The sequence below is a fragment of the Syngnathus leptorhynchus genome, chromosome 18 (assembly GCF_054491065.1).
Source record: "Syngnathus leptorhynchus isolate UIUO chromosome 18, UIUO_Slep, whole genome shotgun sequence".
NCBI lineage: Eukaryota > Metazoa > Chordata > Actinopteri > Syngnathiformes > Syngnathidae > Syngnathus > Syngnathus leptorhynchus.
The window spans coordinates 1,296,310-1,312,446 of record NC_141212.1 but is presented as its reverse complement, the minus strand read 5'-3'; the positions used below and the strand labels follow the sequence as shown (position 1 = coordinate 1,312,446).

Here is a 16,137-nt window from a genome sequence, read left to right as displayed (position 1 = left end):
TGCTTTGCCAATCTACCTGCCATACTAGCACGTTGGCATTTGAGCAAATCAGTCATGTAACCACTTTGACCCCCGAGAGAGAAAAGACATCACATTAATTTGAATTTTTTATTGAAAATTTTCCACAATTGTGTAGTATGCCTATCCCACATAAAAAAAAAAAATATGACTATTTCATATATAAAAAAAATATATAAAATATATATTTTAAATGGTAAATAAAAATGAAAAAAAATATATAAAATATATATTTTTTCATTTTTATTTACCATGCAAGGCCATTATTAGGACAAGGCCTCAATTTTATTTTGATACATTTGCCATAATTTGAAAAAAAAAAAAAACAATCTGTATTAAGAATTATTGTTTGTTCTTCCTGTGCAATTAAACTTGGAACGTTTTTTCAATAGTGTTTGTGTAGCAAGTGGCCACTAGGTGGCAGCAAAGTGGCGTGAAAACATGATTGCCCCTCAACAAAGAATGGGGGGAAAAAAGCAGGTTAAAATGTCAAAATGATGATGAGTTCCAAATTTTCTTCATCTACACATTCTATTTGCATTCCTAATTTTCAATGCAAATAAGGAACACGATAGAGAAGCAGTTTCTCGGTCACTTATTATCTTGCACTCTTCTTCTCGTGGGTCAAACCGACCCGAGAAAAGTTCTTTTTCCCAAACTGAAATAATCTGAATTTAAATAAATAAAAATTGCCATACATTAAATCGTTTGTTTGTAGCGAATACTGAAAGTAATAAATGGTGACCAATTATGAATTACACTTCTGAATATTATTTTTATTAACTAAATATATATTTTTCATTTTAAAGCTCACACTCCCAAAAATGACATGACATTGGAAGCATACAAACTTCATTGAGTTTATTCATGCAAGTGAACTTTCTGGCTGGATTGAAGTCTTTTTTTTTTCTTTTTTTATTTCTTTGTGCAATTCATAGCCAATAGCGAAAACAAACACATTAGTTTTCCAGCATTCAAATTCGACTTGTCCTGTGTGACGTTTGACTTGCATTCATGCTCATCGTTACGCACACACACGTGCACACACAGTAAATATTGACACTCCAAACAGACCCCCCCCCCTCTCCTCCCCTCCCCCTCCCCTACTTGCTTTGCAGCCCCCGAAATGACAGCCACTCCCTCTGGAACAACAAAGTGATAATGATCTCCCTCCTGAACCTGAAAAATGCTGCACTTGCATTTTGTACCGACCCCCCCCCCCCCCCCCCAAAAAAAAAAAAAAAACCTCCAGAAAAAGAAAAACTGTAGTTTCTCTCCAAACAATTTATTTCTCCCTCCAACAATTTGGTCTAATGAAGGCTTGCTAGCTCAATGCTAACATAGTATGCGAAACACCATTGAAGCGCTAACAGACATAAGCGGGCGGCCTTCCCGCCGTTCCCGCTCCAAGTCCGGCGGGCCGACCATGTGGGCTCGTGACGGCTGTTGCTGTTTTCAGTTTGAGCTTCACTCGCGCGTGTCCGCCACCATTCTGATCCGGCTGGCAAAATACAACGGGCCGACTGAGGTCACCCGGGGTCGGCGCTCAACCTGACCCGCTGGCGTCACACGGAGCCCGCCTTGACATTGGTGCGTTCCTGCTCCTGCATGCCGGCTCTCAGGAATGGAAATATTTGACTTGCAAATTTGCTCGATGCAAATAGCGGCAAGGTGGCCGCCTCCGAACACGGCGACCTCGGGTTACCCACGGCAACCCGGTCGTCGGGAGCCGTACGCCGTCGTTAGCGCTCGAGTTGAAAATAGTTTCTGAACGTGTGCGCCATAACCCCCCCTCCCCCTCCCCCCTCCTCTCGTTGCATCACAACAGAATGAGTGACACATTTCCCTTCCTCTTTTGTGTTGCAAAACAACTCTGGCGCTCGTAGTAGTGAAAACACTGAGGAAGTTGTCGTCTGGAGGGGGAAGTGTAGCGTAAAAAAAAAAAAAGTTGTAAAGCTCATTGAAAGAGAATATCCCCTTTTTTTTTTTTTGGCATGGAAACGTGCTTCATGTCAAACACGTCGAGCTGTGTTCTTTGTTTGCTCCAACAGCCACGGGGAACTCAAAGTTCTTTTTCAAGCCCACACCAATTCGCTTTTTTTGGCCGAGCGTGCACAATGAAGCAAAAACAATTCTAGCCTTAAGCAACATCTCCATGATTGCATCATCACGTAGAAGCGGCATAAGATCAGCTGATGTCCACTCAGTGATGTCATCATAGTTTGTCCATCCCAGAATTTGTTCCTGTATCTCATGGAAACCTTTCCAAATGTGGAATCCAGCTGAGCAGGAAGACTTTCCCAACGCCGGCGCGAGTCGTGACACGCCGCCTGACTTCGCCAACAAACGGGGAAGTCAGTCCGGACCCGGAAAAACGGGATTCCAATTGTCCCGGCTCACGGAACCGCATAGCTCCCTCCGAGAGGTTCCCACGAGAAAAACCGGAGATGCTTTTGCCTTTGGTGTTTTTTTTTTTTTTTTTTCTCTGGGGCCCGCTGGATTATAGAACCTGAGCTGATGGCATGAGGGTCTTTTGGACTTGAAAACAAACACAACATTATCGGTCGTCACACATGTTGCTGTCAAACTCTGTTTTCATCATAAACGACTCGCAGCACCTGTCGGGAGCGCTGCTATGGGTTAGGAGACGTTCAGGTGTACCTAATAATGCGGCTCTTTTATTTACTAAAGGCGACTCGGAGCCAGGTGGGAAATTTTCACCAAAACGCTGACTCAGTCTTTGCATCTGATTTGCATAGTTTTGCATTGGACGTGCCCATTCATCTTTCTATTTGTAAAAAAAAAAAAAAAGATTCAGCCAAGTCAATGTCGCTTTGAGATCTTTATCAGATGTGACTTTTGCCTCCATTTTTTTTTTTTCTCTTTTGTTGCTTCATCTCTTGTGCAAACATGCGCTATAGAAGCACGATGATGTTTGCGCAGCGGCTACATCCGGTTCCACGCACTCGCGCACGCAAGACATTGTCAAGTTGCAAAGCGGGCCCTTGATTTGTTTACTGCGGTTCGCCCCATGCCACCCGATTAGGCCCCGCCTCTTAAAGGCTCACTGCAATACAGAAAGTTGATTTCATGCGCAAAAAAAAAAAAGTTTGAATAAGTGATTCCGTCCGAGCCGTGCTTCAACTTGATGTCGGGCCATTTGTTGCTTCACAACAACAACATTAGCAGCAGCTAGCAGCTAGCAGCTAGCATGTGGTCCTGCTTGACCAGTTTGTGCGGATGAATGCGTGCGTCATCACAGGACAGCGTGCAAGTTCACACTTGCCTGCTGCTTGCAGAACAAGTGTGTGTGTCTCATCTTGTGGTGTGTGTGTGATGTAACAAAGTCCAAAGTAACTTTGTACCTTCTGCTAGCTTCATGCTAACGCATAAAGGGAAAGGCCATAGACGGGCTCATGAATAGCATTCTTTTGCCACCTGCACTTTGCGCGTGTCTACATAAACATGATATCGTTGTGGTTGCCGCTTCACATCATCGCTCGCCATTCTTCTGTTTTGCCTCTGGTACCTGTTTGTCTGGATCAGCCACTATGGCACACACACACACACACACACACACACTGTATTTGTGCGGCCTGACTGGTCTTCAAAATTGAACGAATGCGCCGATGCTGTTGTGTGGGTGTGACCTGTGTTTCCTGTTTTGCAATCCCATCAACATCTGCCAGCAAATGATTCAGGAGCAGCATACAGATACGAGGTCACCTCCGCTCGTAACTAAACATTGTTGACGCTCGCTCGCTCGCTCGCTCGCTCGCTCGCTATCCACGTGTTGACGTGTGCGGTTTGGGCTCAGGAAGGGTGGAGTTTTTTTCTCGCAAAGAATGTGGCCTATTTAGCGAGAAATTCAAGGGATGTCGGTCAAAGCAGCAGAACAATAGCGTCTGTCTGTTTGTCTGTCTGTCTGTCTGTCTGTCTGTCGTTCCCGGCGACAATAGGACCCAGTCAAAGACATTCCTCAAGTGGATGCTTCCAAGAACTTATCTGGGGGGGGGGGGGTCAGGCTAGTTTCCGACAGGTGTAAGTCCATCAGCTAATTGCCGCTAACAGGTGGAAATCCATTAGCCCGCCGGTTTGACTAGAGCGCCTCGTTGTTGCGGGCCTTTTGTTTTGAAAATTTCTGTCTGCAATGTCCGAGCTTGCCGCGTGAGGCTCTCCGGCCTGCCTCTTTCTTCTGCTTGTTTGATGACGTCAACTTTTTTTTTTTTGCATAACGCCCGCTTCTCTTTTCCGCCGCGCACTCTGATCCACTGCCGAGCGCCGACGGACGGCCACGCATTTAGGAAAATGTCCGAAATGATGGGAGAAGAGGTGAGTGTTGTGCGTCTAGTGTCGTGTTCCTCCTCCACCTGACTTGCAATTCAACATTTTTTTTTTTTCCTGCCTCCTGCCAAAAGGTGTGAGGAAGTGGGAATTCCTCGTCTAACGGCTTCTCTGATAAAAGTCGCAAACACGGCAGATGGTACGTGGCCAGCGGATAAGACTTGCAGGATTTAGTCCGTGCAGTCCAAATGCATGAGCAGACCCACCAAAAAAAGTGCTCCGTCTTCCATCTGGCTCATTTTGGATCTTCCCCGGACTTTCTCCCATCCAACCCAAATTGGGACTCAAATTTTGATGAGATCTTCTACTGCCTTCTAAGAAAATAGCGTCGTGCCAAACAATACCGCGGCCGCGCTCGACTTCTCCCAATCCATCTGCTTGGCTGTCTCTATTACAATCCCGCAACTTCTTATCTCGCTTTGACACGGCTGCGCTCCTCACACACACACACACACACACACACACACACACACACACACACACACACACACACACACACACACCTCCACCGCTCTGCAGACGAGCGAAAGCATCACACGGGCCAAGTGTTGAACTCTGATAAGTTGACTGTGAGGTTTGTGGTTTTCTGCTCAAGTAGGGAGGGCGGCCATCTTGTTTCTTGCTCTTGAGTCCAACTGCAGGACAACCCCCCCCCCCCCCACCCAAAAATAATTTTGGGAGTACACAGTGGCGCATATTTGAAAGACTTGCCTTGGGAACAAGCAATTTATCTTATCTTGAGACGGACAGGTGCCCGTAAAGTCGCCCACGTCAATTCAAACACAGCGTGTTTGCTCAGGATTTCCCGCCCAAATAAATTCTCACCCCCCCCCTCCTCCCCACCAGCCTGCAATAAATGCCTCATTCCTTGAAACGGGTTGATTCCTCGAAACAGGTCGGGACAAAAGATTAGGAACAGGCCCGCGAGTGAAAGAAACATTTGATCCATTTGTAGCTAATTATTGCCCCGTTGATTTGTTGATTTATTTTTTCATGAAAGATGAGCACAAGGACAACATTGGCTCTTTTTTTTTTTTCCCTTTTCCTCCTCCTTCATATTTGCTTTTGTTCTTTTTCTGACTGTTGAGCCCACAGGCTTTTGCACATTCTGCTAGCAGGAGGCCGCTATTAGCACAAAACACTTCAGCACAAGTTGTCCTCACCCCAAAATTGGAGGCTCAAAAATGACTTGTTTCATCTTTTAGCAATTTTCACTCAATCAAAAAAAAATCCAGACATTGTACTTATTTATTCTATTCTTTTTTTAAATTTAAAATGTAATTAAAATAAAAAATTTTTTAAAAGCCTCACGTTTGTTTTGAAAAGAATTCTGTTTGTTACCATTAAATTGATATTGCAAGTCTAGGGTACCTAATAGAGTGACCATTGTGTTTGTTAATGTTGTGGGTGCGTGATGCGTTCACTGCCAGCTGTAAGTGGTGGTATCTTTTTTTTTTTTTCCCTCCAACTTTTTTCTTTTCACCAATCCCTTTCCCTCCATATGGCAACACTTGCTCGCATCAGCTGTCCATTTTGGAAGCAATGATGTCACAGCAGTCGGCAGACACACACACACACACACACACACACACACACACACTCCTAAGCCAGTTTGGGTGACAGGTGTCATGCATGCACGCGCGGGCGGGCGGGCGCGCGCCTTCTCCAATGGAAATGGGGACGAGGGGGAACCCCGAGTGTGCACTCCTAAATTATATGCATCAGTCAAGTGGAGCATGATACGCACATGCGAATCCGCTTGTCAGCATCATTTAAAGGCAACAATGGAGCCGCGCGCATGCACAGCACAGCACAGCACAGCACCGCGCCTGTCGGTCGGTCAAGAGGAGGGGGCGGAGTTTAGATGAGCGTGCGCGCACACGACAAGAAGACAAGACCAGTCTGGACGCAGAAAAAAAAAAAGCTGAGTAGGCACTTTACAGCTTTCTTTTAAGCCTATTGTTGGAAAATGACAATTGAAAACGTGCATTCATGAAGAAAGAAGAAAATACAACTGAGCTCAATTGTATGCTGGGCAGAAATTCAAAATTCAAGAGTTTTTGCAAGGTTGTGAATGTCATAAGTGTCCTTCGTTGTTTTGCTTTTAAGGGTTGTGAGGTTGGCCATCAACTTAAATTAGTGTGTGTGTGTGTGTGTGTGTGTGTGTGTGTGTGTGTGTGTGTGTGTGTGCGTGTGCGTGTGCATGTGTGTGTGTGTGTGTGTGTGTGTGTGTGTGTGTGTGGTGCTCTCCATTGAAAGGCCCTTCCTTCTGCTCTATTTAACCAGGTGAATAGAAAAGTTGGACTAAGCCAGAGCGGGAAAACATCTCATTTGGTGTGTGTGTGTGTGTGTGTGTGTGTGTGTGTGTGTCCACTTGACCCCCCCTGTGTCATGACTGACCCCACATCACTGTCTTTGTGTTGTTATGGCTGAAATGAAGCAAATTCATACCGTGCAAAAAAAAAAGATGCAATATCAATGATAATTCTATGTTGTTGTTGATCCCATTTTGCACTTTGACCCAGTTAGCGACATATTGTCGACCCACTTTCAGCCTATCTTCGGCAGGCACATGTCGAGTGTACTGTACACGCTTTTGTTTTTTTTTTCGCAAAAACAACAAACAAACGGCCAAATCTGGGCTGGCTAACTGTTAGCGAGGAGCCTAATCACCTCGCCAGCAGCGCCAACAGTCTCTATCTGCCATTGGAAGTGGCACGCTGAGTACAGTGCCATGCAGAATGGTCCAATCCAGAGGGGCAAAATGGCCGCCGCCCCTCTGAGATGGCGAAAGACGGGCTGGATTTTGCCTGTTTCATTCAGATTTTAAAATTTGAAAAATGAATGGCAGAAGTGTCCAATGAATGCAAAACAAAATGTCCACCTCTTCAGTCACCTTTTAGTTTGAACTCCTTCACCCCCCCAGCACCTCTTCTCTCCTCATCTTGCTTCTGGATTCTGATATTTGGGGGGGGGGGGGACCATGTGTGTGTGTTTGTGTTATCAGGCCAGAGCAGGCCAGCCCAGCCCTCCTACCTGACCACGGGCAGCAGGGAGCGGCCGCCCGTGGACGTATCTCCAACCACAAAAGGGAATAAGGAAATCAGACCCGACTAATCTTTGCAGACAGAGCGAGCGCGTTGTACTGTATGTGCCCGCGCGTACTGTACACGTGTGTGTGTGTGTGTGAGGCCGTGTCGGGAGCCCGCCGCTTCTGCAACATCCGGCTATAAATTCATATTGCGACACGGCAAACTGAATTTATGAGCCAATCTGCTTACGACAGACATGTTTGATTTGAAAAGGGAAAGGAGGATGGATCCAAAAAAATGTTGAAGTGTTCCAACTTCTGCTTTTGTATTTAATGATATATATTTGCACGCGTGTGTGTGGGTGGGTGGGTGGGACGCTATTTTGTTTATTTTGCGTGATGTGGATGAAAGTGTCCGCCATCACGCTATCACGTTCTCGTCTTCTTTTTTGTGAATGATAACATTCCCGATGTGCTGCTCAAATGTGATAAGCACGTCCTGCTTTGCTCCTGCTGTTGTTGTTGTTGTTGCTGCTGCTGCTTTTTAAAAAGTTAAAATTTCTAGAATTTTTTTTCCATTCAAATGTCATATTTCTAGATTTTTTTCCATGTGATAAATATGACCAATAATCACAAAGGAACATTTGAGTTGACTTTTTTATAATATTCTTCTTTGCATGGATAATGATCGACTTTGCTGAAAAAAAATTGGGATCTAGTATCGAACCATGCGGAACGCCAAGGAGTTTTCGAGTGGGTGCATCGTTCATTTATTTTCCGTAGTGCTTATGCACACACAAAATCGTAAATGACACACACGCACACCATCCATCTTTTTAATGTCCAGGGTGTCACTACACTACAGTACGTTGTCTTCTCACAGTATCCATCTGACTGGTGTTTTTGCCAACAAACACACACACACACACACACACACACACAGCTGCCTTCTCCCTGAGTGAAAGCAGGTGTCTGCGTGTCTCATGGGCTTTCGGGTTTGGCGGGGAGTTTTTTCGGTGTGGTATAATTCCAAATGTGAAAGTCTGCTCGGGGCCTCCCTGCGCAAGATGATAACCTCTGTCACCTCAGAAATCTTCCAATACACAAACAATTCAGAGTACAAGATTGTAGTAAAAACAACACACTTTATTGACTAGGCAGTATAGAAAAGTATCAAAAATGTGAAAACTTGGCTTGTATAAATGTTTTTATAAAATGATTTCTGCACAACTAATATTCAACAAGGCGTATAAAAAAAAAAGACAGTGTTTGAAATGGGCTACCGTAAGATGCCGATTGATAATGCATAACACAAAACTATTTAAATACATGTTTATCCCAAAAACATGCGCAGTTTTAGTTTGCATGAAATAACAGTGTTTACTACTTTTTTTTTTTTTTTTTTTTTAAATGGTTGAAACTCAAGTGCATCTTGAAGTCAATCCTGCTGGCTTTTTGATAAAAAAAAAAAAAGTTTGTTCATTGAATGCTTTGGAAAAAAAAAAAAATCTGAGTGAAATTAAAAGGTGACAATGTGGTAAACGCTTAATACTTATAAAGTGGTCCCTTTTCCACGGCGTAAAACATGACTGATATTAACACAGCTTGTTCGCTACTTTTGTCTTGAACAACAGGTGACACGAGCACCAAACACTTGAAATTATAACAAGACCCATTACAGCCTTTTTTCCCAAAAAAAAAAAATCATAAAAATAAGAAAATAGGTCAGTTTTCAATCCGTTATGATGCCATCGCAATAATGCTAAGAGGGCTTAAATACTTCAATTGTCCAACATTGCTCCATCGGTCAATTGTGTAGGAATTGAAATCAAAAAAAGAAAAATCGACATCAAAACATGGAAAATAAATTAATCAACTTCATTATATTAATATCAAAATTCAGAATTAAAAATACAGCCCAATGCTAATGATATATCCCCGCACTTTAAAAAAATAAAATAAAGAAACACAGGACCCAAATAGACGGACCAAACGTATAAAAAATAAACAAACCCAAATTTTCTCGAGATGAAAAAGTAAATGACATAGTCTTTGGTTGCTTGGTTGGTTGACCGAGTGGCCTCTCCCAAATGTGGTAGCACAACAAATATGAGCCGACGTTGGCGTCTACACGACCAGCGTCCTCGTCGGGAAGGCGTTGACGTACTTGATGCGGCTGGTCTCGGCCGCCAGCACGTTCTCCTCGCTTTTGCCGCACGTCGTCTGCTCCCACGAGTTCAGTGACTGTCGGAAAAGCCATCCATTACCGCATTTGATTGACAAAATGACAACCTTGAGTTATTTTGACATCAAATCCTTTCATTCTAATTTACAAAACTGTTTTTATCGATTATAAAAAAAAAAGGACTTTATTTCGACTCAAACATGAACCATATTAAATTCAAGCTTCATTTTCAACGCTAGTGTTGAATTTAATGTCATGAAAAATGTCATCATCATCATCATCATACCGGTAGTTGGCTGTGAGAGGTCCTGTGAGGAAGCAAGAAGCTTTTGTGTCCGTCTTTGCTTAGCAACGAGCTTGTGACCAAGTCCTGATTGAGAGATGAGATAAAGCCTTCAAATTTCAGACCGTCCCAAATGATGGCGACAAATGACCAGGGTTGGACTTACCGGTACTTCCTGTGCAGGGCCGTTGGGTGAGAAGAGCTGCGTGTTGAGCTCTTGGCCTTCCCACTGCATGTATGGACTTCTTTCACATGGAGACTCCACCTTGCAGTCAAACATAAAGATCCATTTGTACCGTACAACCTTTTTTTTTTTTTTTGCTTTTGTTTCGCTTACCTCTTGTTTGATCTTCTTCAGAGGCGGATGCTCGATGGCGCACTCCATGGGCTCCTGCTTGATGCATTCCACCATCTGCTGATCCAAAGGAGTGGGCTGGAGATGACATAAAGAATCGTCTACATCCAGCTTTCCGTGGAATATCTGGCAGGTAGATTTGTCGCTCACCAGTAGCTTGAGCGTCCCGTACTTGGCCTCCTGCAACGACCTGAAAGGCGCGGGCGAGTCCAAGATGGAGCCACAAATGTTTGGAGTGTTGAACCTGCCGCAAAGAGAGACATCCATCCTTCACGTCGTCTCCTACCGACTCTGAGCTTGGAAAGCAAAAAAAACGCGGACGGCCGCTCACATGTCATCCTTCGGAACCTTGACGTCCACGGGCGAGCTCATCGGAAGACGTTCGCTGTCGGAATGCTCCGGACTCATGGATTGGCTCAGCAACTACGTCGCCAAAAAGGAAAATGTAGTCAGCGTGACGGAAACCGGAGACGTCGTGATGAAACGCTTACCGAGTCAATGACGGACTCCATGAACTCGGGAATGGCGCCGGCGTGGGCCCGCGAGGCCGACACGCTTTCCTCGGGCAGGCAGCTCCGATCCAGCGGCAGGGCGGCCGCGCTCGCCTGATGTTGAGGTAACGACATGGCCACGCTCTCCAAGCTGTGGCTTAACGGGCTCTGGCCGGCCCAGCTCGGATAAGGCAAGTTGATCTGGAAAAGAAAAATTAAATTAACACGGAGGGCAGGTTCCCCCCCCCCCCTGAAAAAAAACAGCAAACTGTGCAAGGGGCGTCGAAATGGAAGAAAACCAGAAAGGGAACTGAAGTTGGCAGGAGGGTGACTGTAGTATTGTGTTGCACAAGGGGTCGTGGACACACACACACACACACACACACACACACACACACACACACACACAGGGAGCAAGCCGAGGTCCTGTTTCATCACTTCTCTGCAGCAACAGGCTCCCCAGATGTTTCCTCCACCGTATTCACACAAAGCTAACCGCTGTCTCCGAATACTCGGGGTCGGCCCATGTGCACATAAATCGTCTTGTCACACACACACAGCGACAAACTGGCGACTTCTGGTTGCTTTGAAAACAACCAAAGAGATCTTTTTGCTCCAACTCACCGCTTGCGACGGCTGACCCCGTAGCTCGTTCTCGGTCGACATGAGCAGCAGTTCGATCTCTTTCACCCGCTTTTCCTTCTCGGGGTCGTCCTCGCCATAGTGTCTCTGCGGGATGGGGAGAAAAAAAAAAATCGTTTCGTGTTTGCCGTTTCTATCGAAGAAGTTTTTCGTACCTGGACCAGGGCGGTTCCGTGCTGGGGGATGCTCAGGATGTTGAGTTGCAAGGCCATCGGGAAAGGCAACTGTTGGACCAATGGCAAGTAAGCACGCGTGACCACGAGATCGAGAAAGCCAAACTGACCCGTTGGGTGTCGGCCATGTAGGTGAAGTTGTGCGGCGAGACGGGGGCCAGCTGCGCCGGAGTGGGCGGGTGGTGCGGGAAGGCTAAAATGTGGGCCGACTTGGCGTAGCCGTGGCCCAGCGGCGATTCGCCGCCCTTGGAGGCGGCGCTCTGCAGGTAGCCCTCCTGTTCCACCTTCCGCCTCATGGTGGAGTTCCAGTGGTTCTTGATGGCGTTATCCGTCCTGCGAGTCCGTTCGATGAGTTCCCGTTCTTTGTCGACGGCCGGATAGAAGTCGCTCACCTGCCGGGGAGCTGCTTGGCGATCTCGGCCCAACGGTTGCCCAGCTTCTCGTGCGCCTGGTAGATGATGCGGTCCTCCTCCTCGGTCCAGGAGGTCTTCTTCACCTCCGGGTTGAGGTGGTTGTGCCAGCGCTCGCGACACTGTTTGCCGATGCGACCCTTCAGGTGCTTGGCGATCACCGACCAGCGCTTGGCGCCGTACTTCTGCACCAGCTCGATCACCTGCCGGGATGGGAGGGGGGGGGGGGGATGTAAGGTCTTGCGCAACACCTCGGGCGCCTTCTTGACTTTCTTTATCTCTGCGTAGGTGAGCGAGAACACCTGCCGAGCGCAGAGGGAGTTTCCAGCGGAACGTTAGCCGCCCCGCTAATGATTACGGACGCACCTGGCCGGAAAGGCGAGTCGCCATAGGACGCGGCCAATAAAAGCTTTGCAGGTCAGTGGAATTTTTTCAGTTGCTTCTCAAGGTTGATTTTTTTTTCCTGATTTATTTTAATGAGCTTTTTTTTGTTGTTGTTCTTACCCGCTGGTCTTCCTCTTTGGTCCAAGGTCCTTTGATGAGTTCTGGGTTGAGAACTTTCTGCCACCGGTGCTGGCACTGCACATCTGTGCGGTTCTGCTGAGACCAAGAAAGACTTCATTCACACCGTTCAGATAACAAAGATGGAATTCGGACTTACAGAAAGAAAACTGGCAATGACTTTCCAGTCGTCCGATCCGTGAAGCTCCACGAGTTTCTTCAACTTCTCATCCTGGTGAAGAAACAACGGGTCAAGGTTGGAGAACCTTCTAGGGTTTCGTGGAAGGCCTACCTCCTCTCGCGTCCAGCGGGTTTTCCCGAGGTGGCGCTTGCCGGGTTTGACCAAGGTGCCGTCATAATCGTGGTCGTAGGTCTCCGTCTCCTCCTCGTCCTCCTCGCTGCTGTAAACACTGCGGGCGGAACGGAGAAGATGGCGGTCTGCTTATTCCATTCATCTCCAGCGAGACCTCATGACACACTCCCAAAGAACCAGTCGTTCTTGCAGGATTGGGTGCGGGCTTTTTGCCAAGACACCCACATGGAGATGGAGGAGGGGGGGGGGGGGGGGGTGCACACATTATGGATGAACAGGTTCTTATGTTTTTGGTTTCTACAGAAACTGGGATCGGCACACGGCAAAGGTAATTTCACGAACCCGGCGTGTTCAGACCTGCAGACGCATTGTACGCCCGCTCGCGCGCACGCACGCGCGCACACGCGGGCTGTAGCCAATGGGCGGCGTGCAGTGTGGAGGCGACAGGTGAACAGGAACCGCTCTCAGGTGAACGCCGTTCCGCAACTTCCCCATGTCAATTGAAGAACAAGCGCACGAGAGGAACTTTGACAACTTGAGGTGACAAAAGCTCCTCGTACAAAGGAGAACAATTGTTGAAAATTAGCTCGCAAAAAAATGGGGAAAATGACGTGAAGCCACGTGACGACGCTTGTGAGGCTCAGGCAAAATGGATATAATTGAACATTTGGAGTTTGAGAACTATTTAGTTGGGAAAAAAACAATTTAGCTGGTGTTTCTGACAATAAGGAATTAAATTTCTATTTTTTGTAATCAAAGGATAGAAATGTAAGTCATTGATGAAAACTTAGTCGGCAGATTGGTCCAATAAAATAATCATTATTATTATTCCAGCATTTCTACTTTTTGTGCCATTTTTGAACTCAGCAAAACGTGGGAATCGCTTATCTATGGCTCATTCAACTTTACAATGTCATTCAGTATGAAAGTGAAAATTGCGTGGCGAACCACGCTTTGATCTTAGGCCAGACCGATTTACTGGATGTCATAACTTCATAAACTCATGCAGCATTCCAATCATTTGCAATCTCCTTCGAGTTATTCTCAACAAAAAAAAAAGTGGAAAAACAAAATGTTGACGCCAGTCCAATTGGGTCAAAACGTGGCACGCGTCCATCCAACACTTTAGCGTGGGGGGGGCACACCGCACAATGACAGCAGCGCCAGATGACCGCCACCTGTTGCGCGCGCGCGATCGACGCGCTCCGCGCAAAATAAGACATCCAAACAAAAAACAGCAAGCATGCTAAACCGGAGTAATTCGTGTTTTTTTTTTTTTGAGGGCTCGAATATAGTTGGAAAGACTCTAAACGGGACCACCTCCACTCGGAAAGAAACACGTGGTATTTTTTTTTGTTTGTATTAATGTAGATGTAGTTGGTACCTGTTTCTCGGGCGCCGAGTCATGTCAGTCGTCCCCCGTGTTGTGCGGCTCACAAGCGGCTGCTACTCGTGCGTCCGTCCGTCCTTTGGCTCTGAGCGGCGCCGGCTTGCTTCTCCCGGCAAGCTCGCAGGTTGACATTAATTTAAACTCGGGCAGCTTCTACTACGGCTCCTCCTCCTCCTTGTCCAAGCACCACCACCGCCCCTCTCATCTTCTAAAATTTCTTTAACTCGCGCTCCATTTGCCGCTCCGTGCACATGCGCATGCGCATACGTTCTTCGGAGGTCTCAGTGGCGGCGAGGGCGCGAGGAACTTTGCACCCAAACTCCGGATTTGCCTTTTCACGAAGTCTAACATTGCTTTTACTTCGATCCTAACGTGTTTTTCAGCATGACAATTGAAAACTTGAGTGTTCCGCGCTGATATTGCTCAAAACGCACGCTCAAATTCAAATTCAACACAAACTGCAAAAGCCCGAAGTGAACCTGATCCCTCATTTGTAATTTACAATGTGCCACAATGCAGCGCACCAAAAGGCGCGTTTAGCCGGCTGCTCGGCGCTCAATTTTTTTTTCTTTCTACAACTCATTTCAAGCGTTACTTCTCGTTCTTGTGCAAGGGAGAAGGAAGTTAGCGTAGCGATGGAGCGCAAGTAAACAATTGCGGAATGACCTTTTGGTATGCGAGGAAGGAAAGTGAAATTGTGCTTTTTTTTTTTTTTGCGCACGCGGTGCGCTCTCAGAAGCTCATATAGACGTACGCCCCTCCCCAATAAAGCGTTTAGAACCTGGCGAGATAAAAAAAAAGCACAAAGTTCAGTTATGCTATATACAAAAGCATATGATCTCAGCGCGCATTATGTTTTTGCGTGCGCAACCACTAATCGTGATCCTTATTCCAAACGGAGGCCAGTTGAGCAAGTTTAGCAGCTTTTTTTTTTTTTAAAGGTGATTTGTATCTTCTTTTTATCATATATACGCACCTCGGATCTGCATGAGCGCAGTGCGTGTATTATAATTAAAATTTTGTTTTGGTTCCTCCCCCTCACCCCCGCCCGCCCGCCCGCACACGAGTTCTTTTCAAGCGAAGGGTCAAGGCTTTATTTGTATCAATGTGTCTTGGCATTGTATTAGTTCCTCCATACGCGACCGTATTGTCGTAGTCACTTGTAATTACGATCAAGCCTGATGAGCCTTTTGTCCTCAAAATAGTTTGCCCGCTAAAGACACACTCAAGGGGCAATGGGCTGAGGGATTGCTGAGAAACAAAACATTCACGCGGACTGAAAACATCCGTGCGTGTTAAATGTTGTGTATCATCTGCTTTGGGATCAAAATGTGTCACATGGCCAGCGGGTTGTTTGCCAGCGCGTCCCACGTACACCTGTGCACACATGCGTAATTGTGCCACTTGTCATCTATTCAACTTTATTGATATGACGCGCTTTGGTCAAGTGCGTCTAATATGGAGCGCTGGTCATTTCGACCGCTTTTGCATTTCAATTGGATTTGCACCTAGGCAAATGAACGCAGCGCCTGGACTTGCAGCATGTCAAAGAGACGCCGCAAGTATGCCTGCGACTGTTGCCTGAACCTCGAGGCTATTAGTAAAAACTCCATCTTGTTATCCGAAACCAAATGGAGGGGAGCCCGAACCAGGCTATGCAAATGAGGTGAGTCGGTGTGAGCAGGAAGCCGGCCTGACAATCCACCAAGCCAAAGATTTGCATGGACGCGAAGTTTGGGAAGTTTGCAAGTTTTTTGTTTTTTTTTACCTTTGCAAAGAATTCAGTGCGCGGGTTAATTGGTTCGTTTGAATCGGGGCTTTAACGATGCAGCCATTTGGGACAATGTATTCAATAGTCATTTTTACATAAAGCGCAAATGTGATTTCGTCATTCATGTGTCAGTCTGTCCCTCCATCTGTTCGGTGAGATACAATCACAATCTCTTGCAATATTTTCCATCCCCATTGTGTGGCTTTGCTGTGCTTTGACTTGGAGACGCC

The 16,137-nt window shown here is 46.4% G+C and overlaps 1 protein-coding gene and 1 long non-coding RNA gene across 3 annotated transcripts; one reads left to right on the top strand and one right to left on the bottom strand.

Annotated features, from left to right (window-relative positions):
• Positions 1 to 4,226: 4,226 nt before the first annotated feature.
• LOC147042187 (uncharacterized) lies at positions 4,227 to 5,670 on the top strand. The gene is made up of 2 exons (XR_015068954.1): positions 4,227 to 4,350; positions 4,437 to 5,670. It is a non-coding gene; the product is annotated as an uncharacterized LOC147042187 (long non-coding RNA).
• A 2,848-nt stretch (positions 5,671 to 8,518) lies between these two features.
• Positions 8,519 to 14,418, bottom strand: myb (MYB proto-oncogene, transcription factor). Of its 2 annotated transcripts, none has more exons than XM_085938167.1 (15): positions 14,131 to 14,418; positions 12,726 to 12,843; positions 12,594 to 12,665; positions 12,437 to 12,532; positions 11,915 to 12,135; positions 11,633 to 11,855; positions 11,505 to 11,573; positions 11,332 to 11,436; positions 10,708 to 10,908; positions 10,548 to 10,639; positions 10,367 to 10,460; positions 10,199 to 10,294; positions 10,028 to 10,126; positions 9,865 to 9,948; positions 8,519 to 9,637 (listed from the first exon to the last, which is right to left on the bottom strand). In XM_085938167.1, the coding sequence occupies exons 1-15, from the start codon at positions 14,151 to 14,153 to the stop codon at positions 9,521 to 9,523; spliced, it is 1,710 nt and encodes a 569-aa protein (XP_085794293.1). In that variant the 5' UTR covers positions 14,154 to 14,418; the 3' UTR covers positions 8,519 to 9,520. The 2 variants fall into 2 exon arrangements, with proteins under 2 accessions (XP_085794293.1, XP_085794294.1); XM_085938168.1 differs by having other exon boundaries at positions 12,437 to 12,529; positions 14,131 to 14,401.
• Positions 14,419 to 16,137: the final 1,719 nt, after the last annotated feature.

Coding starts and splice junctions, on each gene's coding strand:
- myb (XM_085938167.1), bottom strand. CDS start 14,153: ATGACTCGGCGCCCGAGAAACAG. Junction 10,295..10,366: donor ACGGGACGCTCAAGCTACTG/GTGAGCGACAAA, acceptor TGTCATCTCCAG/CCCACTCCTTTGGATCAGCA. Junction 9,949..10,027: donor GCCCTGCACAGGAAGTACCG/GTAAGTCCAACC, acceptor TCTCTCAATCAG/GACTTGGTCACAAGCTCGTT.